General features: G+C 43.2%; 1 protein-coding gene across 1 annotated transcript in view; it reads right to left on the reverse strand.

The window, feature by feature from the left end:
- Positions 1-816: 816 nt before the first annotated feature.
- Positions 817-25,441, reverse strand: part of LOC147436489 (protein MICRORCHIDIA 2-like) — a 68,860-nt gene continuing 44,235 nt past the window's right edge. The window contains exons 2-19 of the mRNA XM_086489365.1: positions 20,208-20,657; positions 19,445-19,519; positions 19,213-19,247; positions 19,025-19,103; positions 18,817-18,906; positions 18,642-18,717; positions 18,430-18,508; positions 18,205-18,339; positions 17,760-17,858; positions 4,081-4,182; positions 3,844-3,993; positions 3,614-3,706; positions 3,438-3,489; positions 3,224-3,335; positions 2,156-2,789; positions 1,960-2,054; positions 1,817-1,859; positions 817-1,226 (exon numbers count right to left, since the gene is read on the reverse strand). Of these exons, the coding sequence (XP_086345491.1) occupies positions 1,128-1,226; positions 1,817-1,859; positions 1,960-2,054; positions 2,156-2,789; positions 3,224-3,335; positions 3,438-3,489; positions 3,614-3,706; positions 3,844-3,993; positions 4,081-4,182; positions 17,760-17,858; positions 18,205-18,339; positions 18,430-18,508; positions 18,642-18,717; positions 18,817-18,906; positions 19,025-19,103; positions 19,213-19,247; positions 19,445-19,519; positions 20,208-20,655 (2,496 nt within the window). The 5' untranslated portion in view covers positions 20,656-20,657 and the 3' untranslated portion in view covers positions 817-1,127. The remainder of the gene's footprint in view (positions 1,227-1,816; positions 1,860-1,959; positions 2,055-2,155; positions 2,790-3,223; positions 3,336-3,437; positions 3,490-3,613; positions 3,707-3,843; positions 3,994-4,080; positions 4,183-17,759; positions 17,859-18,204; positions 18,340-18,429; positions 18,509-18,641; positions 18,718-18,816; positions 18,907-19,024; positions 19,104-19,212; positions 19,248-19,444; positions 19,520-20,207; positions 20,658-25,441) is intronic.

The raw sequence follows: 25,441 nt of genomic DNA on the forward strand, positions 1-25,441 counted from the left end.
GCTTCAAAATCTAGGCAAGATATTTTCTCCAACCAGATTTCTTGAATTTCGAAGTAGCATGAGCTTGGGCCATGTTTTCTTGCAGACAGTTGCAACTCACATAACTATTTGCAACCAGCAAAAGCTTCTATTGCATTCTCTCTGTCTATTATGAATACATGTTTAATGTCTTCCTTTATGTTAAAATTTGTGGAAATTCCCAAGACACCTCATATCTAGCCAAAATTCCCAAAATTCCCAAGACACACCTCATATCTAGCCAATATCATGAGTATTGCAACCCCTTTTAGCTCTCTATCTGAGAAGCATACGGTGGGTGGGTGGGTGGGTGGGTGGTGTGAAAGAGAGGATGAAACACAGGAAAAGCACGAATAAGTTTGTGTTAAGAGTCGTCAAGTGATATCGACATAGAAAACAGCATTGCTTGTAGCAAACAAAAGACACATTATAAAGTAATCCCGAGACCCATCACATTTTCCAGGCTCGCTAAAACGCATTTCATGGTGGCACTGATTCTTTATTAATATTATTAGATGAAAGAATTTGATGGTATTGTGGACTCCCCGAGATAAAATGGTTCATTATTTGGAGACGAAAATGCCTCAAACTGTAAGCTCATGGTGAAAATTTATGTCTGAAACACTTAAAAGATTGATCTCAATTGTCAAAAAGGACAATTCCATTCAAAATTGGTAGAAGGGTATTTTGGACATATGAAGGGTGTTTTGTGAATTTCCACAAACTTCAGGGGTATTTTAACATACACTGACTGCTAAAACATTTAACTTTTGACGATAAGCAACTTAATCAACAAGAGACCGCCAACCACTAGTTGACTGACAAAGAATAAGAGGCATGTAAAGAAATTAGTGGGGTTAAAATTCAACTTTTGACACTAAACAAGCTAATGAACAGGAGACCGGAAACCACTAGTTGATTTACAAAGACTATGTGCAAAAGAAAATTTAGTGGCTGAAAGGTGATGCTTGACAACTTTCTTCAATTGGCAGCAGACACCTGGCAAACACTGCAATTTGCGGAGACCCCTTCATGACATCTGAAAACTTTTGATTAACCAGAAGGAGAAAATCATCAGCAGGGATTTTCACGGCAAGAAAGATCGCCCCTCACTCCAACCTCTCTGATTTTGGAACCATTCTACTCTGACTCTCGTGCACCTTGAGTTTGTCATGTAATTGGATTAGATCCTGTTGTAGCCTCAATACCTTTGAGGACAAAAATATAACTGTGTTAGCCAGCATGGATGTGATCAAACCACTCAACCATTAAAAGACGTCAACCTTAAAAGCAGGCACATCTGCTCATGCTAATGGTCTCCCTCCAAACGCAGTGACACAACTTAATATTTCCACGATGTTAAAAGCTGTAACTGTTTCTTCTCTAGCCCACATGAAAAGACTCTGGTTCTTTTGGGTGTTTGTTTAGTGCAAAAATACCATAATTCATGAATGACTTGCTACGTGAGTGGTAAGTGCATTTACACGTGTTTTTTTTTATAAGATTTGATCCGTAGACCTGAATTCACTGAGCAATAATTTCCACTCAGCCTATCAAAGGCTAATCACCCTTATACCTGATGCACCTTCAATCATCAGTCATATCTCCACCCAGTACAGCCCTTGTGAAAATTTAATGAACTATTTATCACAAAAGTTGCTCCTACATCAATCAACGGTCCCAGGAGGGGACTGTTGCAGCAGAAGGCCCTATCATTCTTATGCTCTCTGCCCTCCAGTGTTCTGGTGCAAATTGATACAAAACATCTACCACAAGCAACTAGAGACCAAGAAATTACCTTCACTTCCAACTGCTGCTTTTCCCATAAATAATGTTTACACCTGCCAATATAAACAAAAGAACGCATCCCAGGCCAAATATTCATTGTCGACATCGAGTAAATATTAATCTCTTGAATTATATTTTATTTTTAAATCTCACCTTAGTCTTAACTGTTCAATGTCCTCTATACTATCGACAGCATCTGAGTTGCCATGAAGAGGAGGCCCACCATCTCCTAGACCTAAAATTCCACCCTGTTTACAAACCACAGCAACAAACACCATCTGTAAATACAGCCTATTACAAAAGGAAACCACTTTCTGGTCATCAAGGAGCATCGGACATACAATATTACCTCCATAGCTCGAGTAACAAGTCGCTTGGCGGCTGGATCCATGGCCTCCAAACTAGCTTCAGTTGCTAGCCTTTTGCGAGCAATTTCCTCTCGAGCAGCAATTTGCTGGTTAGCTCTGCCAAGTTTGGCTCCCGCATAAGCATTCAAGCTACTTTCAGAGCAATCACTTTGAAAAGAGCTGGCCAGATAGCTACATCCATCAGACACGGTGTCTGCATGCTTTGACACCATCTCAGTATCAGACTTTGGCTGTGGAGGAGTGGGGGGGCCTGATGTCCCAGGACATCTAGAGGTACTTCTTGAGTTTAACTCTGTCCGACCCTCCTTATACGTAGGTGGAAAGGCAGTCAATCCATCAACTACATTATCAATAGTCCCTAAAGATACTTGAGACTCCAGAGGATTCGGCCGCTGGAAATTACTTGGGTCAAACGAGAAGGGGGTAGCTACGCCAACCAGATGAGCTGGAATGCCAGTTGCAATAGCAGCTTGATGTGAATGGAGAATGGGTTGATTGGCTAAATTTTGAACTGAGGAAAACCCAGGAATTATATTAGATGTGTTGGTAGCATTTGCTGTGGTCTTGTTTACACGCTTCGGAGGCTGATAACCAACGAGATCACAGTGCAGGTTCCTGAAACGAAGTAAATGAATCATATAAAAGAATTATTGGGGAAATGCTGAAGTTTCAAATAATAACATTTATAGTCCTTGAAGTAATGTTTGACAGACCAAACAGAGGCGGTCTTCATTAGAAACAATGTAGGCTATAACCATGGAAATCACTCTAACAGTACTAACGTTTACGAGTTTAAGAGAGAAGAACAAGCAATCAGCGAAAACAATGATAACTAGTGTTCTTTCATAAATTCAGAACATAGTGCATCAAAAGACCTCTAATGAACTTAGGGATGGACTGAAGTGAAGCTTTATAAGAATCATGGCAAAATAACTTTCCAATGTGATCCGTGGATTTGGTTTGTTGCTTTAACAACAGGGTAAGAACCAAGTAGAAAGCAACCCATTACAGACAGAATTTTACTTCTTTTTTAATAATGGGTCCCTTACCAATACTCAATAGTCATTGACTTTAAGCGTCCTTCTAAGCGTTGTAATACAGGAGTCCTTTCAAAATCTTGTTTATCATGAGCAGGCTCCATGAAATTAGCTTCTAGCACCCCTGTCAGAACCATGACTAGAAGAATCAGATGTGTAAAAGATCTCAACAGATTTGAAGGTATTGAGTACAAGGCTAATGCAAAAACTGGGAAAAAAAAATCACCTACTACGCCTTTCCCACGACTGCTGTTCTCATGGAAGACTTTCCAGAAAGGCTGAAGAAAAACATAGAAACAGGTTTCAAACAGTTGTCTAGGCAAATTTAGAGGAGCCTGGAATTAAGAAACATTAAACTTTAATAAGAAATAAAGAGCAATCTTCAAAGTTGAGAAGCTTAACCATTATGAGCCGATTCTTGTGATAGACACTGAAACCATGAACATTGATCATAGGAGCTTCTTTGGCAAACCCTATGGTTGTTATCACTGAAACCTGGACAAATAAAAGGCACTCTTTTTATTTAACTTGCTATCAGTTAATGCTACTTTAAGAGCGACCAACCAGACTAAGAGGCAACACAGAATCCATCACTGAACATACTGAATATTCATGTCATAGCATCATCTTACATCACCAACAACGTTTGCAACTTGGGGCTTATACAAAATATGTTCTGGAAACTTGAGATCTGCTGCAATGCTAAAATGTTGAACAGGCTCTCCTCGTAAAATGATTTGAAACGTATCAGGCATTCGTAAATACAGAACAGATGCATAGGCCTGAAAAAACAAAAAAATCCAGATAACTTACAAGAAAACGTATAAATTGTGCAAGTTTATGTCAAAACACACCGATATTTATCATACTCTTAAGGAGTACCGAAGCCTATTTGAGATATGTTCATTCGTGAACTTTCTTTGTATAGAACCCGACTTGCTTGATCTAGCACCACCTCGCAACTGAATATCCTGCAAATATTCAAGTTTCTGTAAGCACAAAGTATCTCCAAAAAAAAAAGAAATCCTTACATATGCTAAGAATAACTATATGTTATAATTGAACGTTTGCAAACAGTCTGATTGCAGCTTTCCAGTCAGTCTCAAAAAACAGCAAAGAAATCGTAATGCAACAACCGAGACACACCCCTTAACACAATGCCGCGACAGCAAGAACATGGTTTTTGCACCAGAAAAGCGACAATTCCACCCCAAAAAAAACAAATGCAACTTCGCCCCAGGGAATGCGGCCCTGACAAGGAGACTCAAAATGCACAAAGGGCTGTATGCCGGCCTATCTTTCTTCACCCAATTTGCCAAGACTGCTGCAATGACACGATTCGTGAATGAAAAAAAAGACTCCGTGTCACTCGACTGGGAAATATTTCCTTTGCCAAGAACCAGTTTTGCAAAAGTCCTAGAAGCTTCTGAGCCACCAAGTACAGCATATTCAAGGAGTGTGGAGAAGGTGAGGAATGATCAATGGGAGTATTCAGAAAAGAGTCCCTTATCACCTTCTGCTCCAGCCTCTTTACTTGCTTCTCAAGCTTGGCCTTCTTCATCGTTATCTGTGTAAGCTTATCTTGCAAGCTCTCTATAATTACACCTTTTCACTGGATCTCTCGGTGAAAATTATTAATAATGGCTTCACAAGACACCAATGACTGCCCTTGCTTGGTATCAGCATCCATGTCCACTTCCAAAGCTTTGCCTTCTGACTCAAAGGAGCCTAATATAACTAGCCTTTCCGTCAAGGTCGGGAGTTGGGGGGGCAGGCGATCAGCGCCATCCATCCACTCGACATTCCTGAGCAGAATGGACCCATCCAGAGGTTAGATGCGCACCATGTCAGCATGTGGAATTCACTAAGTCTGCATGCAATGAAAAAGCTCCAGCAACTACAGCTTTGTCTGCAAGCTGAAGCTTATCTGCATTAGGGTCGAACTCCACTGGCTCCCCACCAAGGCATGTGGCCTCTAAGAAGAGCACTTGTGCTGAAGGGTTGTGGATTCCGATTCTCCTCTCTCCCTCTCTCTCTCTCTCTCTCTCTCTCTCTCTCTCAAGTGATCATTGAGTATGTACATATTTGTACTGAACCAATCTGGAATATATTGTCTTGTGCCAATCCAAAACACAACATATAATTGACAAATAAAATTACTTTATCGAGCTTGTGAATATGCCGTCCTCTGACCAGCATTGACCAGCATATCAACAATTTAACCATTGCTGATATTACATTCGTTTTGGATAAGGATTGCACTCAGTGGGTGTCTTATAAGTGAATCACTAATCAAACAAGCCACCAACAAGCTAAGGAAGGGAAAACATAGTATCAAGTTGATTGCAAGTTTATACAGTCATACCACATAACATCTTAAGTCGACAAGCATGAACTTCCACTTGCTGCCAGGTATACTCTGAGAATGGTCACATATGACCACCAACCCATCCGCCCTTAACTTCAGACTTGTTAAGAACCTCAATGAGATTTCGCTCAGTCCTGTAATCTCCAATAGCACTTAAATGAAAGACCTTCAAGGAACCAGTAACGTGCATGCTGAGAGATAAAAGCATTTCATCGTGGCTTCCAAGAGCAATTGCCTCAATCTCTGCAGTTACGTGAGAGAAAGATGCTCCAATTCCCCTCCATACCCCACGCAGACTGCTCACAAACGTTTGCCAAAATGGGGTCAGAACACGTTTCCGATTCTGCAAGGCTCTCTCCACTTCCACGGGCATGACGCCAGAACCAACATTCGAGAGTCGTCCTGGGCAGGGGCAGGTGACGACTTCGCCTATGACTTGTTGAATTCACGTGAACGCGAACGCTAGTGCTCACCTCTCCTTCAGCTGGAGAAAGAGAGAGAAATGAAATGAAATGTTATATTAACGTCTTCAAAAAGGCCAGGATGACCTATGAGACCAAACTGATACAAAAGTGGTGAATCTGTTACAATGTCTGGGTACCTTAGTACTAAAGTACTAAGTGTGAAAAGTGTGAAAGTGTGAAAATAAATGTGAAAACTAAATACAAAGTATTAAATAAACTTCTTAGGAGCATTCTGGGTGTCTGGCTAGAATGCTTCTAATCCTTTGTTGTAGTCTCCTCCGGTGAAGTGTGCTTCTGCATCTCGATCGTGGTCGTCTCGATTTCCTAAGCTCAATCGCCCTGTCAATGAGGGTGCCTTTGGTATGAATGTGGGTACTCCTTTGTGCTCGCTGCTGGCCTCTTGCTTCTCCTTCCATTCCTGCTTCTCTCGATCCGAAGAAATCTGTGATCTGCCTCTGAGGCTGTAGTGCTCTTTGTCTTCTCATTAGATTATCCCTGTGCCGATGTAGTTCCAGTAGGTACAGGCCTAAGCATCTTTGATCTTGGTATTGCATGACTCTATCTAGAGGTCCAAAGCCTTCTTTAAATAGGCAATGGAAACGCCCACGTATCTCATAGTATACGGTGCAATGGCATATGTAGTGTAATTCTGTCTCCGGCTCCATTCCGCATAACTTGCAAATTCTGCTCTCAGGTGGGATTCCCCTAAATCTGCCAAATTCAATTTCCAGCTGGTGTGAGGATGTACGAATCTGACCAATAGCACATCTCAAACCATGAGACAGGTGGGTATCCATGTAGCTCGGGCGAATCACAAAACCATCTTCAAATAGCTGTAGGAAGTTTTCTTTGTAGTCGGCCATCTTCGTGCCCAATTCTTGTGTAGGGTCTACCCATGTCCTCTTAGTGTCCAGCTGTATAAGATTCTTGCGGATGATTTTATTAATCTCCGTTCGTGTGATTGCCAGTGATGGAGCCTCAAGAGAGTATTGGAAGGGGGGTAATCTTTCCATACTGAACCCGTGTCTCTGAAACCACGAGGACAGTTGCGCATACCAGTATGATGTATCTCCTTTCATTGCTAATTGTCGAGAGGATTCGAGGGCCAATCTAGTATATCGGCAATTATTTGTATCCCACAAACCATGTATAAAGGACACTGATCTGGTAAGAGCTTCAATTTCTATCAGAGGGGCAGCTAGTTCCGCTCGGGTAATCGCGTGTGGTACTGAGGCCTTGGCTCTAATCATTCGGGAAATCATAGATACCAAAGGTCTCTCCATTGACTTCCAATTATCCTGATCCACAGATGGTCCCCAAATCTGGACCCCATAAAGCATAGCTGAAGCCACCACAGTATCAAAGAGCCAAAGTTTTGTTCGTGGTTCCTGAAACTGCACTTGTGAACACATCCTCTCCAACCCTCCCAAGGCCGCAAAGGCTCTGGACAATCTAGCATCCGCTGCTTTCTTAAGAGTAAACTTCGGTCCTGTAAATACCACACCAAGGTATGTGTATGCATCTGTGTAACTCTATTGTATCCTGGCCATATGCAAATGTAGGTGCCGATCTCCGAACCCACTGCGGTGTGGTATTAAACACCATAACTTTGGTTTTACCCAAATTTACCGACAGTCCGCTGTCCTTCGCAAATTTATGTAATGCATCTAACTGCCTCTGCATTCCATCTGGTGATTCTGCTATCAATACAATATCATCTGCATACAACAACAAAGGGATCCATGACCCTGCAAGTTGAGCACCTCTGTCACCCTCTCTATCAATGTAATCTGATACCTCATCTATATACATACCAAATAAAGTAGGGGACAGTGGGCATCCCTGCTTTACTCCAACGGTGGAATGAACAATATCGGAATCCCCTTCTGGAGTACGTACATAGCCAGTTACTGACCCGTATAAGGCCATGATCCCCCAGATAATCTCTTTGGGGATCCCTAACTCTTGCATTCTGCGCATCAATCTGGCCCTTGGTACTGTATCAAAAGCTTTCCAAAAATCCACAAAGCAACAATACATCCTTTTTCCGCTTGCTCTTCCTTCCTCAATAATGGCTCTGATCGTAAGAATATGATCTAAAGTGGAATAACCCCTCCTGAATCCAGCTTGTCCTGTTGCCCTTATGCCTTCATTCTCTGCCCATCTACTCAATTTCTGTTCCAAAATGGATGCGTACAGTTGGGTCAGTGTGTGACCCACCATAATGGTAAGGTAGTCCCCGGGTATCATAGGATCCCCCGACTTGAAAATAGGTACGATAGTAGATAATTTCCAAGATTCAGGTAATCCTTCACACATGACCCGATTAAACAGACGAGCAAGGACTTCCAAAAGTAGATCCCTTGCATGGATCAGATGTTCTGCTACTAAACCCTCATGATCATATGCTCTTCTTGTCTTCATCTTGTCAATGGCTTTTTTCACCATTTCCGTAGTAAAGAAAGTACTAGTAGCCGGGCATGGCTCTAGCAGATCTGGTAATGGAGGCTGTCCAGATACCATATATAATGATGTTACATATTGACCCCAAATCTCAGGGGAAGTAATTGTCGGAGGCGATGAGTGCTCGTGAAATAAACGCCAGGCCTAATGTGAGTTCTGACTCAAGAAGAGCTGATATAAATCCTTCTCCAGTTTGGCTAAAAATGCCCTTTTCTTGCGACGTACTATATGCCGAAGAGCAATCCGAGACTGCTTATATGTGATGATCCCAAGTGTAAGCTCTTTCTGGACCTGGGTTCTCGTCTCTCTGCATTCCTCGTCGTACCAACTGTTTTGAGGCATGTTCCCAGATCCTCTCTTTTGATCACGCTGAGTATGTGGGTATGCCTCTTGTGCTGCTCCATGTAGTATCTCTGTTAGCTGAGAAGTAATCTCCTCTACAGTATATACTGGCTCGGCTGCCCACATCCTATTATAGATCTTTTCCACATAGACTGAATCAGTCTCTAGCGTGAAAGTATATCTTGTGTGTGTCTTCTTCCTTTGTACTTGAGAGGCATTGTATTGGAAGGAGATTGATAAGGTCAAGAGAGCATGATCCACTGCAATTCCAACCGGTCTGGGTCCCACCTTAAAGTCCTCGATACTAGAAATAAAGCTTGGTGAAGTCATGACATAATCCACTGTACTGGCCCCATGCCTGTGCGGGAAGCATGTGAATCCTCCAGATAAAGGGAAATTCTCTAGACCATTAAGTATGGCCAAACCATGTGTAGTTGCCATCTCCATGAGATGTCTCCCATATTCAGTGTGTTCTTTATCCTGTGAGTTTCTAGTAAGCCCCTCCTGTGATAAATCCACTTCTCTGAGCATTTCCTCAGAAGTATCATAGAATACTGCTTGAGAGTTGGCCGTTCTGGCATTAAAGTCTCCTGAGAGAAGGATGTCTCCATCTCTAGAGAACTCCCATGTCATTATTCAATATGGAGAAAGGGGACTGTCCTTTAGGTGAGGAGTAGACTGATGTACTTGGAGGGAAGTAGCATATAGCGATATATAGAAATCTACCTGTCTCGGCTCTCATTCTCACCCACATATACCTTGCTTGTTCATCTTTCCTGATAATCTGTAGTAGTGGTTTCAGCTCCTCTTTAAACAAGACTGCTACTCCTCCTGAACCCCGGCTACCTCGTAGAGATCTCTTGTCTGGTCGACCCGCTGTTTCCCATAAATACCCCTTCACATGTGGCATAAGCTGTCCCGGTATCTGGTGTGTCTCTGAGTAGAAAACTATGTCTCTGTCCCTAAAGCTGTCTTCAAAGGCACCTACATCTAGCCTATATGATCCATTACAATTCCACGCCGCTATCCGGAGCATCGCCCCATAGGTCTTGCACCGTCATGATGAGCGCTTTTCAAGAACCACTACTTTCCCTCCTCTATAAAAGGCGATTTTCCCCTTTTCTCTTGCTGCCCTAATCTCTGGCATCAACTCTTGCATGTGTGCCACTTGTGCCAATGTAAGGTCATCTCCCAAGAAAATACCGGTTTTCTTAAGAGTTGGCCTCTTCTTTAGAAATTCTTTCCTTATTTCTATATTCGGGAAGCGGAGAATAAGTGCCCTATCCTTTACGTTTCCCTTCTCATCGACTCCTTTCTTGCCCACTCTCCATGCACTTGTGTGAGTAGGCTCTGTGATGCCCATGCGTTGTAGCAGTTCCCTCACCTCTTCATCTACATTCTCTTTGTCCTTGACTCCTGTGACCCGCACATGCAGAGCCCGAGTCTTCCTTTTCTGCTCTTCCTCAATGGTCATATTAATAATGGTGGAAGTAGGTGTGGTCTCAGGCATCTGGGCCTTCCCTTTCTTCGCATCCTCAATCCATTTCTCTGCTTCATCAACCTTTTCTTGTGTTTTAACAAGACGTTCCGCCCATGAAGATGCCGTTTTTGATTTCTGTTCATCTCCTTCCCGTAGAGCTTTCATCCGGTCCTTCATGTCCTCGAGCTCCTTCAGCACCGAAGGTTGGTCGTCTCCCTTCTCCTTAGTTGCGGGTTTGCAAGCCGCAAGTTCTCCTTTTAGCTCCTCGATTATTGCATCTTTTACCTCCATGTGCTTTTCCATATTTGTTCTCCATGCTTCAAAATTTGCTACTGCCTCATCGAGTTTCTTTTGCATAACGCATTCTGTTACATTTACTTCGGCCTTGCTTAGGTTTCGTAATTCCGTTTTCATGGTCTGAATTTCCTCATTCTGTATCCCCCGGATCTCTCTCCTTAGTTCTCTCATCATGTCTCCATACATGGAGTTCCTGCAGCTCTCAGCGCTCGCGTGCATTTCCTTCCTGATGTCATCTCTCATGTAGTTTAGCTCTGATTTGAGCATCACCTGGACCTTCTCCATCATTAGTTCATCATGTATCTTGGACGTTTTCCCCACTTGTAATGATCCTGGTGATAGTACAGTATCTCTAATTCTCCGCTTGAAAGTGGCCGTTGTTCTTTTTTGGGTGGTGTAGCTATCTACACCCGGCCCTTCCTCTTCGGTAGGCAGATCCATCGAACCCGGGCCCCAAATGTGGGGTAAGGTACTAGGGTGGGGGACTGAGAATAGGGCCTGCTCGCTCGACGCGTAGGAGGACCAGCTCGCGTATGGGAGAGAGAGAGAGAGAGACACGTGTGAACCCACTTCCCGGGCAATGAACCAAATTTACCTTAGGCTTAAGAGTTTCTTTAAAACTTGAGCTATTGACTTCCTACGCGTAGATGAAGGGACTTGCTACGCGTAGGATGTCGGGACCTGCTACGCGTAGTACTGCCGACCACCCTGCAGTCCTACGCGTGCTCTGCTGCCTCTGTTGTTCTGCGCGCCACCTCTGGTCTACTCTGCGCCACCTACTGCGCGCGATACGGCTCCAACGCCGTGTCCTGATCCCTTTGCACTCTGCACGAACTGTGTTCGGCCCCCGCTGGTCTGCCGCGCCCCCTACTTGCACCTATGCCCTGCATCAGAACTCCCTTGCCCCCTCTGCTGCTGGTTCCCCGTCAGTGCCATCGCCGAGCCCCCTGCTGTCGCGTAGGAGATGCACGCGTCACGAGAGAGAGAGAGAGAGAGAGAGAGAGAGAGAGAGAGAGAGAGAGAGAGAGAGAGAGAGAGAGAGAGAGAGAGAGAGAGAGAGAGAGAAATGAAATGAAATGTTATATTAACGTCTTCAAAAGGCCAAAGTGACCTATGAGACCAGAAAGTTACAATGTGGTGGATCTGATACAAAGTCAGAGTAACAAAAAATGACAAAATAAAATACTATGGAATCCCAAACTGCTAGGTGTGAGCTAAGCAGCTATGTGGGATGGCTAAATCACAAGAGATCTAGCGTCGATCGTTGGCTGGTCTCATTAATCTCCTCCATGGTCAATAGCTTGACCGGGCGTCGTGCATGTCGGGCCAAAGTGATCCGAATCCTCTGATGCAGCCTCCGTCGATGTTGTGTAGTCCTCAGTCGAGGGCGTCTGGATCTCCCTAGCTCAGTCTCTCGGTCGATCAGTGTGCCTCTGGTGTGAGGCCACGAGCTCTCCTGTGGTAGTAGCTCCTCCACGTCTGCTCTAAAGAAGTCTGTGATCCTTCTCTGAGACTGGCTAGCCTCTCCTCTCATCAAGCTCTCTTTGTGTCTGCGCAGCTCGAGCAAACACAGACCCAAGCATCTCTGATCCTCGTACGTATGACTCTGGAGAGTGGTCCGAAACCCTCTCTGAACAAGCAGCGGAAGCGACCACGTATCTCGTAGTAGACGGGGCAATGGCATGTGTAGTGCAACTCTGTCTCAAGCTTCATGTCACACAGGAGACATGTCCTGGCCTCGGCCGGTACTCCAGTGTATCTCCCAGTCTCGATCCGCAGCTGGTGTGAAGATGTGCGTATCTGGCCAATAGCACATCATATCCCATGAGACAAGTGGGTGTCCATGTATCTGGGCCTCGTCACAAAACCGTCTCTGTAAGCTTGAGAAGATGCTCTCTGTAGAAAGCCATCTTCGTGCCCAACTCCTGTGCTGGCTGTATCCATGTCCTCCTGGTGTCTAGCTAAGTCAGGTCCTGGCGGATGAGCCTGGTGATCTCGGACTATGTAAGAGTCTAGCAGAGTCAGGTCCTGGCGGATGAGCCTAGTGATCTCGGACTGTATAAGAGTCAGAGAGAGAGAGAGAGAGAGAGAGAGAGAGAGAGAGAGAGAGAGAGAGAGAGAGAGAGAATCTGATTGTTCCTTGAGTGGGTTGGAAAATCAAACCTCGTTAAAGGAGGACAAAATCCGCTTGGAAAATTTAAGAAAGGGAAAATTACCAAAATACCACTCTAATTTGTGGAAATTCCAAAAATACACCTTAAATTTCCAAAATTCTCAAAATATGCCCCATATTTTGTCATAAATTCCCAAAGTGCCTTTCAAATTTTCCATAATACCCCTGGTTGTGAGAGTAAATTTCTCCAAAGATAAAAAATATGTAGCTTTTCACAGGAGACTGATTGTTTGTCAATACAAGATACTAAAACTAGAATTTGAGCTTTGTTATGTAGGCTTTGGAGATGAATTGCTTCATTAATTACCTTTTTTGGGAGGTAATTTGTGACAAATTAATTGCTAAGCATTCAAATACGGATCTCAATTGTCAAAAAAGAATAAAGATTACGGAATCGTGAACAAATCGAACCCAAATAGATACAAGAGTATTTTGGAAATTTTTGAAATTTGAGGGGTATTTTAATAAATTTTCCTTTAAGAAAATAGAGTTAAATTGAAAAAATACCCTCAAACTATAGAAACGCCTCATGGGGCCAGAGTTCTGAAATATGGGAAGCGTAAAGTGTGGCTCGACCCTGTTGAGGTTAACGAAATTTATATCACCAATTCACGGCAAGACATCAAGAAGCTAGTCAAAGATGGTTTTGTGATTCAAAAGCCAACTAAGTGTAGCACAAATAGTGTGTCGTGCTCTCTACGGTGGTTGTCAAAATAGACCCTTTGAAAGCTTACGCAAGATTGCACAGTCTTTCAAGGAAAACTCTGTCTTTTGATAAGTACACGACGGCTTTCAAAGAAGCGCTCACCTTCTACAAGATGGATTCCACGCATGCTATGCACATGTATCTGCTGGGATTACATGAGGATTACCATTGGGCTTGATCAAAGATAAAGCCCTGATTGACGTCGAGGATATTGTGACAAAGGACGGGATGTTTCATTTAGTAATGGGGCAAATTATGAGAAGAAAAGAAGTTCAGATCACCAATCTGGCGAGGGCACTTTGAGGAAGCGACCTCAATTCCAACAAAGGTCCAAGTAGCCGTCAAGACCTTCTCAAGAGAAGAAGAAAGCCAGGATTACTGCTATTGTTGATGCAGTGAAGAAGGGGGCTTGCTTTGGGTGTGACCGGATGGGCCACTAAATTAAAGACTATCCCCAAAAGAAGTCCAAGAATGTCACAAACTGCTGACATGTCAAAGCCCTGCAGAAGGGAGTCAACTTGCAAATGTCGGCCGAGGGGCCTAAACCCTAAGAAGAACAAGTAGCAGAAGAAGAAGAAGTCCTACCAACTCATGGGGACCCGTCCGATGGGGCCCCAGTGACAAAGGAATTAAAATAAAACAGGACTCACATACACACTCACGCAAAGCTGATGACGTGGCAGTTGTATGGAAGTTCCAAAAATTACGCTGGCTGATGACGTGGCACGTTGTAAGGATTTTCGTATTGCTTTTGGGACCAGAAGCTTTTGAGTTTTGAAGGCTTTTCACTGTAACTGCTTTTCAGGCCAAGGGCCTTCAAATATGAGGTTAGGGCTCATTCTCTGGCATGCTTCCTGGAGAAGGTGCAGAGTCTAGAGTACCGGCTTGTACTGTGTTGATGCAATATAAAGAAATACCGAAAGGGGCGCCAAGGTTTGGGGCCAATACTCTCTGGGGTGGAATTCCGCCACTCCGTGTCACGTGTCGTCTCCCTCTCTCTCATTTCAATTGTTATTGAAGTGCTAAAAGTCTGTTCAGTCTGTTCTTTTCTATTGGCACGTGGTGCTAGTCTTGTGACAAAGAAACCGCAGGGACACCCTTCGGTTCAGATTCACGAGATCTCAAGTAACTCTAATGTTATTCAAATTGAATCCATCACTTAGCGCATAGTTCATGCACTAATTGTACTTTTAGCACCAAAGTGTTTGATAAGCACGATCTTCTCTGTTTCCTTGGGAAGATCAATGGTCACGACGTGACGTACTCATTGATAATGAAAGCTCACACAATTTTGTGGATGAAAAATTGGTACAGAAGCGACACCTGCATATGCTAAACAGTGGCTATGAGTATCGCATGAGATGGCTCGTGGCAAAGATACGGATGTATGGAATCAGTAGCGACACCTGCTTATGCTAAACAGTGGCTATGAGTATCGCGTGAGATGGCTCGTGGCAAAGATACGGATGATTCCTGACTTGACGCTTGAGCTAGCTAATTACAAAGAGAACCTGGATTTCCACATTATGTGCCTGAACAATGCAGATGTTCTATTCCATGGTTTTATGATAAACAAAACACGTTATATATAGACTATATACATCACTCTCTTGTTTTTGTTAAACAAGACATGCCTCATGTATCTGTTTTGCTTTGTAATCAGATTTTTGTAAAAAAAGGGTTTGCAATACCAATTGTTACTACTTTATAAATGTTTAAGAATACAAAGTCTTCTGATGTTGACTTTTATCAGTGTATACCATTTGTTTGGTTTGATTCATTAGTGCTTGGTACTTCAGTCACTGAATTTCATAAAAATGTTTCGTGTTCTTTTGTTGAACTTCGGGATCGAGAAATCATGACTGATTTCAAGGATGTTTTTCTTGACGATCTACCTCTTGGCTTGCCGCCTTCAAGAGAAATAGATCATGTCATTGAAGTGGTGGTTGGTAGCCAGCCTTCTTCGAAGCGACCCTATCGGTTTAATAAAACCGAGGAGGACGAGATTCAGCAACAGTTGAAAGATTATCTCGACAGAGGTTTTGTTCGGCCACGTAAGTCCTTGTGTGTGTTGCTTTCTCAAAAGAAGGATAACGCTTTGCGCTTTTGCGTGGATTACAAGGGGTTGGATAAGCTCTCTATCAATAATAAGTACCCGCTCCCACGTATGGACGATTTGATAGATAAACTCCATGATGAAGATAGACCTACGATCAGGCTATCATCAGATACGGATCAAACTCGAAGATGTTCCTAAAACAGGCTTCCATACGCGTTATGGTAACTACGAATTGAAAGCTCAATATCCCCACTTCATTGATTAGGACATCAATGGTTCTTAAGGGGGAAAGTATGTTATGTCCCGCTTACAGGAGAGGGGATTTGGCTAAGACACCGTCAGAATGGGCGCCCGATGTCCAGGTGGACAAAGTGTGAACCCGGCCAGTGTTATGTACCGCTTACAAGAGAGGGGATCTGGCTAACACACCGTCGGGATGGGCGTTCGTTGTTCGGGCGGATGTAGTGTGAACCTTGCTAGTGTGACCGGCCACATTTATAGAAAGGAGGCGAAGGCTTCATTTGTACTTATCGACCCCCACCTGCACAGTGCCAGTGGTTAGCCCCTGAGGCTAGGAGCACCTCAAGGAGGTGAGGACGGGTGGTATGGGACGCTCGGTCTTACAAGTGCACACATACGTCCTCGAACACTGGCCCCATGCATGGGGTTGCTGCCAGATGGTGGCTATGGTCGGGTGGTTCGTCCAACGCGTGTCTATAGGCGGTCCGTGTAGCCAGGAGATCCTCTCCGAGTGTTCGTTTCACCTTCCCTCTAGCTAGCATTAGGGGAAGGAGTGACATTTGCCTCAAGATCACGCGTGAATGAGTAGTCATAACTCTCCCCTCTGCAGATCATGTCAAAGCCTCGTATGTCGCAACTCATCTATTTAATAGCAATGGATTTCTCAACTTTACATGAATCATGAAGTTCTCTCTCCTGAAACACTTAATCTTCATGACTAGGTGTCCTTTGAACCCTTGCTCTTTGCTCTAGTTACTCATCCCATGCGTAATTCACCTACTCAATTTGGTAGAAGGGGGAGGTCATTGGGCTTCTCCTACCTCTTATGCATTTGGTGGGTCATGCATTGATTGATAATTCATTTTGGTTTTTTGACAAATCTAACATCAAGAATGCAATGGATGCTTGGTCTTTGTTGCTTGAGCAACACTCCTCGGTACACTTTGTTTATTAATTGTACCGATGGACCTTAGTTGGCATAATAAAGTGGTCTGTTGTACGTCATATGTGTTATCATATTCAGGTGAATTTTTTGACAAGCGACTTCTTGCCTGTACACTGGATTTCACGTGACATTGGGGATACGTTATGTATCAAAGTCTCAAGCCTGGCCCAGACAGGATTGAAGACTGCATACCTCATTACATTTGTGTGGAATTGAGAAGACTGATAGCTAGAGTCAACAACTTCGAAAATGCAATGTCTCATGAAAATAAAGCACATGAACAGCTAGGTGAACTGGGCCTTTCCATTTTGCTCTCTCATAGCACACGACCCTTGCGCTGAGCTTGGAGTTCACGGCAACATCCCAACTTCATGAAGATTAGCAAGCAAAGTACTACTGGATATATGGCTTACAGATGGACCTTTTTGAAGATTTGTGCTTTGACTCTGAACCACAAATTGATTTTTTTTATTGCGCATAACAAGACATGCTAAAGCCTCTCGGTGGGATGCTATGAATGCCATCCACCCAGTATGCATTTCTGCTTCTCCTTTATTGCATCAATTGATAAAATCATGGAACATTGTGCTTTGTCTTGGAAAGAATGTTGTCCAGAAGCCATCTCTCTTTGTGCTAAGTATTGAAGACCTTGCATGTCCTTCTTCAGCCAGTAGAAAAGAGAGGGCTTTTGCATGACTATTTTGTTCATATCCCTTTGGAATTTAGTTGTTGTTGTTTATGCATTATTTATGTAAGTTTCTACTTTCTAGGAATCTATGGGCCCATCTAGATTACAAATTGAAATATTTAAGCCAGATATATAATTAGGAAACACACAGTTCAAACCTTGTCAATACTTTAAACAATCCAACACCTCTATAACAGTTTTTGAAAAGTTTAATTTCCAAAAGGGGCTCAACTCCACTTCTCAAACGCACAAATGTAGCCATGATTTTAGATACATAGGCAGTGTGCACACAAGTGCATGTCTCAGTGTGAAAAATGCTCACCTTCCGGTCTGTGTCAAAATCTAGCTCCAATTCATCATCATCATTCAGCCAAAGATTGTAAACGATAATCTTTGTACCATGTGAACAAACATCAGCAAACTGTGTAAAAAAGGCAATCAAAAACCTGTCAAGGATAGTTTAGCATAGACGCAACAAAGTTCATATAAAATTGCAGACATAAAAGTATGTCTTCTGGCATGGAAGCACACACATGAAAGTGTTGTGTAAGCACATATTCCATAGACGGATGACTGCCATATGTACATGATCCCCTTTCCTTTTGGGAGGGGAGGGGAATATACATTTTCTCATAGTGTCTAAGATTGGATACATAATGTGTGCGTATATTGTACACACGCAAGCACGCACACACACACACACACATGCAAGCGCGTACGAGGCATGCATGTGTGTGTAAGGTAATAAACAATAACATTTCACTAACTTGACTAAGAAGCTCTCCCTCAGTTCTGAATGGGGACCACTCTAGAATCATTTTCAGGTTCTCTAACCAATCTTCGTTTGTGGTTCGCAGAAGGATGTTACGTGTTCCAGAGTTCAAGGGCAGTTGAAAGTCAATCTACACAGTCAACAATTTGAAAATACAAGATTGAGCCTTGAATCTGATATCCTAAAATAGCACATTCACTTTCAACTACCATAAACCTACCATGGGAACTATAATGTCCTCTTTATCCGTCTTGCGCAAGAAGGTGTAGGAAAGCAGCCCAATACTCTCTGTTTCATACCTGGATACCGACATGGAAAGACAATAATATTATGTTGGATTGGTCAACAGCAGCAAAACACTTTGCTTGTCATCAAATTTTTTTTGGAAAATTAAACGAAGCTTTACAAGAAGCAAGAGCTTTGCAAGGTTACCCATTTTGTATGCAGCGACTAAAGACGATCACATCTGCACCCAATCGCATTGTACTGGTCTTAAATCCATTGCCATCTACAACCACGTAGAGTATTCAAAACATAGCAAGGAGACCACAAGCAACAGTTAAAAGCAAAAACCCAAGAAAAAAAATATTGACACTTGAATGCTTACACTGGCCGATTGTGGTTTTCGTGATCTTCCGTGAATATCCTAAGCTCATACATTGCCTCAGACAATCTGGATCCATGCCGCATCCATCATCTTTGCGAGTAAAAAATCAGCAAAATCATTTAGACACAATAAATAATCTCAAAAATTAAAAATATAGATAAGACGATGCATCAAAACATGAAGCAAAACAATCCAGATGCATCCCCACCTTGTACGAGTAGCATAGGAGTTCCGTCAAGAGGACTGTGAATAACATCAACCCTTACAGAAGTTGCACCGTTTTGAACCTATGAAGGTAGAAAGAGAGTTTCAGCAATGCAATAGTTTTCCGTACAAAATGACTGTTGAAAAATATTAAAGGGTAATTATCACAACCGACATGGAACAAAGTCACACCTCATCAATAGCATTGTCGAGTAGCTCCGCAATTGCTGAAATTTAATGAAACAGCCGGCAGAAATCAACACACTATAATGGACACGCACGTATCACCTAGATATGATTCTCTTCCACACACACACACACACCCCCCCCTCCCCCGAGAAAAAAAGGTTGTGCACACAACAAACACAATATCTTTGCCTTGATGCAATAGAAAAACATGACTGAAATTTAATTTGAGAAGTACCACCCAGTGCCCATTTATGGGAGGTTGCGTTTGAGTGAAGAAACTTGGGGTGCACTCGAACATGGTCTATACCACCTGAGAAAAGCAACACAAAAACCTTTAACACCAACAAATGAAAAGAATAAAAGGCTCTTCACCAGGTGAGTCATTATATTCCCAAGCAAGCCAGGAAAGAAATTGTTTTCTTTGTGCACATGCACTCTTGCACATCTGCGTCAAGTTCCAATGATACTGAATACTATAGGTCTCAAATACTATAAGAACACTAAAAACTTGTTGGAGGTCTACTATTTCATATTGACACTAGTGAAGTTTACTCATTAGCATCCAAATCAGACAAGAGGAAACAGAACTCCTTTGCAATGGGTCTGGAAAGATACTGGAAACTGAAAGCATGAGATAAAATGAACACTGTAAATCAAGAGAGGGAAGAACAGATAAAACAAATAAAATACTATTTGCAAGCATGACTTGTTGCTAAACAGGGTAAAAGAATAAGAAATAAGTACGCTGCGACCTGTATTTCTCAACCGACATCCATGGAAGATGATAACTAATCAACAGACCATGTGTGTGACACGATCAAGCCAACAATGTCAAAACACCATGTTGGAATCTGCTTATTTGCTCTTTTCAAGAGTAAACCAAGTGCAAGAACATGTTCAAACTAACACAAATAGTGGGAACTTCAGTAGCTAACCTATAACAGCTAGAAAACTAGCTTCTCTTATTCAAAAGAACCATTTGGGTCAAAGTTACATACTTGCAGGGGCTCTATTATGGGAAACAATCGCATCGTAATCGCCCGCCTTCCAAAAGTTCCTTGAAATTTGCTTTTGTTGAGCATTGGTAGGCAGAGCTGTGCCTGTAAATGGGTTCTGAAAGTGAAACTGGGGAAATGATCGATCATGTGCATCATCCAAAACACAAGCTTCATCCTTGACCACAGGCCTGCTTTCATCTGGAATCCCAAACAGTGCGCATTGCTGAGCATTTAGCACTGCATGCGGAAGTAAAGAAGCCCTCTGAGTCTCAAAACTTGTTTGATAACCATAAATTTCTCTCTGCAGATTTAGACCTCCCTGCCTAGGACTGCCCAAGTGTCCAGCAATATCAGATGTGCCCTCGTTTAAAGGCTCAGCTTGAGGAAAATCTTCGTCATCACTGCTTAGATCTATAACATCTTCACATTTGACCTCCTTGTGCATCATCGCTGCAGTAAACAAATGGAAGCAAAATAAAAAAAACTTCTGTAACATTTGTGTTTTAGGCATATGTCAGGCTCATTGTCACAAAGGCAACAAAAAAGGAATAATTGCATGTCACAGCCATAACATTCCACAAAAGCTCCACAGAACTTGAGGCGAGCCTCCTAACATTGTTGAAAGTCACAGCTCCAAGTTGGAGACCAAGGTCTCAAGCACCCACAATGAATATCTTTTGAACATGCTTGCAATCTGCTTTATATGATAATTAAATGATCACATTAACTGAACCCCATGAAATGAAGATCTCTATATAAGTAGAATCAATGCAGTCTCAACCAGCTTGCTCCCACTTACAAGCATGCTCATGTGCAAAACATGCTTCATAAGGTCAGAAAAGTGTGCACAAAATGAGGAGTCAAAACTCTTGCACATAAACACAATATTGAATAAGGAAAAGAACAATGAAGCAAGACTAACTCAACAACATCGTATTTGTTGTTTTATTGGTGAAAAGTAGATAAAAACAAGACAACCGTTGCTTAGAAATGACTTGAATCAGACATGAAACACGACTTGAAAATTTTGGCTTTTCCAGCACTCCCAAATTATCATAGGGGATTATCTGCAACATGGGTATAGTGGTGGGGATCATCTGTGCCCCTTGGCCATTGACATTTTGGTTCCCTGGTGCCATACTTGCCTACTGATTCGAAAAACCAGCCATACCAAGGCCTGCGGCACCCCAAACTAGCCTTGTTTGCACTGAAACCCTTGCTGTAAGCCGATACTGCCATACATGGGGTTTGACATCATGCCCTCCATACCCCCAAAGACTGATCCTGGCATGTACTGTTGGTTTCCAAGCGCAAAACCAGCCATGTTTTGAAACACAGATTCACCCCTGAAATAACAAGGATGTACCGTGGGTGGTAGAAAAACCTGATGCATAACGTGGAAATTTGTTCCCTATCCATTTAAACCAACATTTGGACTCCGAAAGGTGGCTGGCTGAATTGGTATAGCCTGTGGAATTGGCCTCCTAGCCACCTGTTCGTGGACAGAAAAAAGTTGCCTTGAAGCCCCAGCTAGCTCTGCAACATGCGAGTGCTCCTTGCCCTGCTGGGACACATAAGGGGCCTCGGCTTGAGCCTCAATGGGCTCTCCTCCACGAGAAAGTTGCTTGTCTGCAATGACAATAGTGGTGCTTGCATAAATTCCATAAACCTAGGATTCTGCACCAACCGAGAAAACACATTCACAACACCAACCAACTGTCCTGAACGCATCCTTGTCTAGTTGCCCAGTCATAAACTCTTGGACTTGTGGAGCATTCACATCAACACAAGGCACAGACAGCGGTGGCCGTGAACTCTCGCCAACCTCGAACACTAGAGGTACACCTTGTGTGTACTGCGAAGGAAACCCTTTGCGTCATTTGTCATGCCAGCCATAGTGTAATTCCAAGTTCCTATGCTTTGTATCTTCGCAGAAACCAATTAAGGCTCACTTCTTGAGGAAAAAGTGATCTGTCTCGGCAACGGAACCATGAAACAGGCCCATAGGGCAGTAGACTTTAGATTTCACCCGATCTTTACATTGTTAAACTTTACTTGAACTTTACGACACAAGGGAACTTCACATATAAACCTGTGATTGAAATTCAACACTTCAAAACAAAACACAGCTTGGCAAATAGAGCGCTCCCAAGCAGACAACGACACCCTGTTGGCCCCAAGGACTGGCACCCCTTTCGGTATTTCTTTATTCTTATTACACTTGACAAAAAACTGTAAACTTCTACAAGCTGTCCCACTTTTATCGGGCTGAAATTCCCCTACTCTAACTCGATTTCGGCAGCATAACCACAATAGAAGTCTCCACGACAAAATCCCAAGTAAACAATGACTTTCCAAGTACTTAAAAGCACTTTATACCTGGCGAGAAATTACAGCACTCTCTGTTTTTGGCCTCCAAAATGCACTAAAACACTTGTTCGATGATTCCGTAGCTTCCCCGAAGATCCTCGGACCTATAGGCATCACAACTGGCCAAAACCCTAAACCTGCAATAAATTACAGCAAGCTGTAATTCTCTGTTTTGTGCTCCGATTCAAGTGCTGATCACTTCTCACGGTAACCCTCAAGCTCCCACACCTGTAGCGTCACTTGCCTTTTGAATTACACGAGATTCCTCGCGGGAAATCTCTCTAAATTGTCTTGTACAAGCACCCAAGGCTTGCCCGAGGCTCCCCTGGCATTACCTTGCAGTTTAGGTGTGAAATCCTAAACCTGCAAAAAAAACACAGCACGCTGTAATTCCCTCTTTCGCATCATTTTGTGCGGAGCAAACATGTCTACGCGTGTCTAAGGTGCTCGCTCACGCAATGGGATAGTTCCCTTCTGGATTGGACGAGTTTTCACGCAAGAAAACTCTCCGTTTTTTCATTCCATCGTGATCGAACTGTGCGTATCTAAAGGGGATTAGCAATTAGCTAATCCAGTTTCTGTACACAAGGCTCTTGCCTTGGCAAACTGCATAAAACCCCCATAACTGTACATGGTCATCTAAGAAGCCCAACTAGTGGGGCATTACCATATGTGCAAAGGGGGGACACGAGAGCAAATCCTCACGCTGCATGAGATAAGGGAAAAGACAAGCTTTCCATTAAAGACGCATGACTATAGACGAAGTTGAAGCATTGGAGGAGCCACATAAGACTTTGTGTCGCTTTCGGCACGGCCCAAAGAAGCAAGCGTTGCAAACCTTTATGAAGTTCCAAGTATCGCATGACCCACGCATCAGAGTGGGCCGGCGAAGAGTCCTTTCCAAGATTCAAGACTCTGTTGGCGATCTCGCTCGACGCCATACAGTTCGGTACCAGTACCTCACTTTGAAAAGGAGGGGATGTCACGTGACACATCCAACCCTATGTGTCCGTGGACAAGCTACAACATGACAAGGGTTCAGTTCAATCAAGTCAATCTAGAATAGGAAGTGATCTGGCATTTTTGTAAGTCTGTTCGCAGACCGTGCATGTCCAGACACTTAGAGTAGATGCATATCCTCTGGTTGCACACAGCATGATCATCAGCATTACCATCAGAATCCATTAGAATTCATCAGGAGCATTTTTACAGTGCATAGACCTATTTTCCCTATTTTTGACATTTTTCACTTATTATTTTTAAGTGACTTTTGTTGGAAAATTGGGTAGGGCAAATTCACTAAGATGATATATAAGAAAACCTAGCGCTAGCTTATCTGGCAGAAGAGGAGAAATGCACAGGCAATTCACGTTGCAGCAGGCATCTCCATCTCTATCTCAAGCATGACCCCTTGAAGCTCTGGCGTTTTTCAACCATTAAACCTCAGTGTCTTCAGCAAGAAAACCAATAAAATCTCCTGGTGTTTTTCAGCAAGCAAGACCAGCAGATTCAGACATCTTCGACAGTGATTCCCCCTCAGCAAATACAACAATTTTCAGCAGCCTTAAACCAGCGTTTTCATCCTACGTGATAGCGTTTTTGGACACCAGCAAGCCAGCGTTTTTCAAGAACTGCAGCCAGCGTTTTTCAAAGACAGCAAAGCAGCGTTGCAAGTCAGCAAGACCAACGTTTTAAGGATGGCAAGGACAGTGTTTTACGGCAGCAGATCAGCCCCGTCATCGTCGACAGTCGCAGATTCGCAAAGCATGTCCAAGCATTCAGTTTTCAGCCCTAGTCTCGTCATCGTCGGCACCATCGTCGTCCTCAACATAGCATCACTTCGATTTGCATCAGCATCTTGTACTAGATTGTGCAATCAATAGTAGACCACTCTCGCTGTGACAGACTTGGACACTCCAAGTCAAGAATCAATCGCGACAGCACCAAATAACCACTTCAAAACAATTCACAGATTACATTAGATTTGCACTGGCCCGGCGGAGTTCCGTGCCTAGAGATATTGGCCCCAAAGACTGACGCCCCCCTTTCGGTATTTCTTTTTGTATTAATCAGTTCAAAGTACAAGAGAGTGGCTCGGGTTTCACTCTCAGACTCTGCGTCCAGATGCCCTGAGAAGTGAGGCCCTCACCACTAATTCAAAGGTTACAAGGGATGCTGTCACAAAGTGATGACGTGGCTACGGACAACAGAAACCCTAATTTCTGCCAGAAACCTTGCAAACCCTAATTTTTGCCAAAAACCCTAATTTCCGGAAATCGCAGAGGCTTTTTTTTTTTCTTTTTTTTAAAAATGATGAGCGACCGCGAATCTTGCTTTTTCTCTACGCAATGAGAAAGAGAAAGAGAATGCTTTTGCTTTCAAGTTTGACTCTCTGTGAGAGAGAGAGAGAGCAGTTGCTTTTGATTTGAAGCTTTTGGGGCTCTGCTTTTGGGCATCCCTTGTAACCTTTAAATTAGTGGTGAGGGCCTCACTTCTCAGAGCATCTGGACACAGAGTCTGAGAGTGAATCCCGACCCACTCTCTTGTACTTTGAATTGATTAATACAAAAAGAAATACCGAAAGGGGCGCCAATCTTTGAGGCCAATATCTCTAGGCACGGAACTCCGCCGGGCCAATGCAAATCTATTGTGATCTGTGAATTTTTTGAAGTGGTTATTTGGTGCTGTCGCGATTGATTCTTGACTTGGAGTGTCCAAGTCTATTACAGTGGTATCAGAGCACGGCCGATTTCTCTTCTACGAGAAATCCGATCCCCATTTTTTTTTTCCCACGGCACCTATGGCTTCATGCAAGGATCAGTCGACTCCCTCTGCATCTGGAGATGCGGGCAGGGATCACAACG

This window comes from Adiantum capillus-veneris, chromosome 18 (assembly GCF_014529385.1).
Source record: "Adiantum capillus-veneris isolate H3 chromosome 18, ASM1452938v2, whole genome shotgun sequence".
NCBI lineage: Eukaryota > Viridiplantae > Streptophyta > Polypodiopsida > Polypodiales > Pteridaceae > Adiantum > Adiantum capillus-veneris.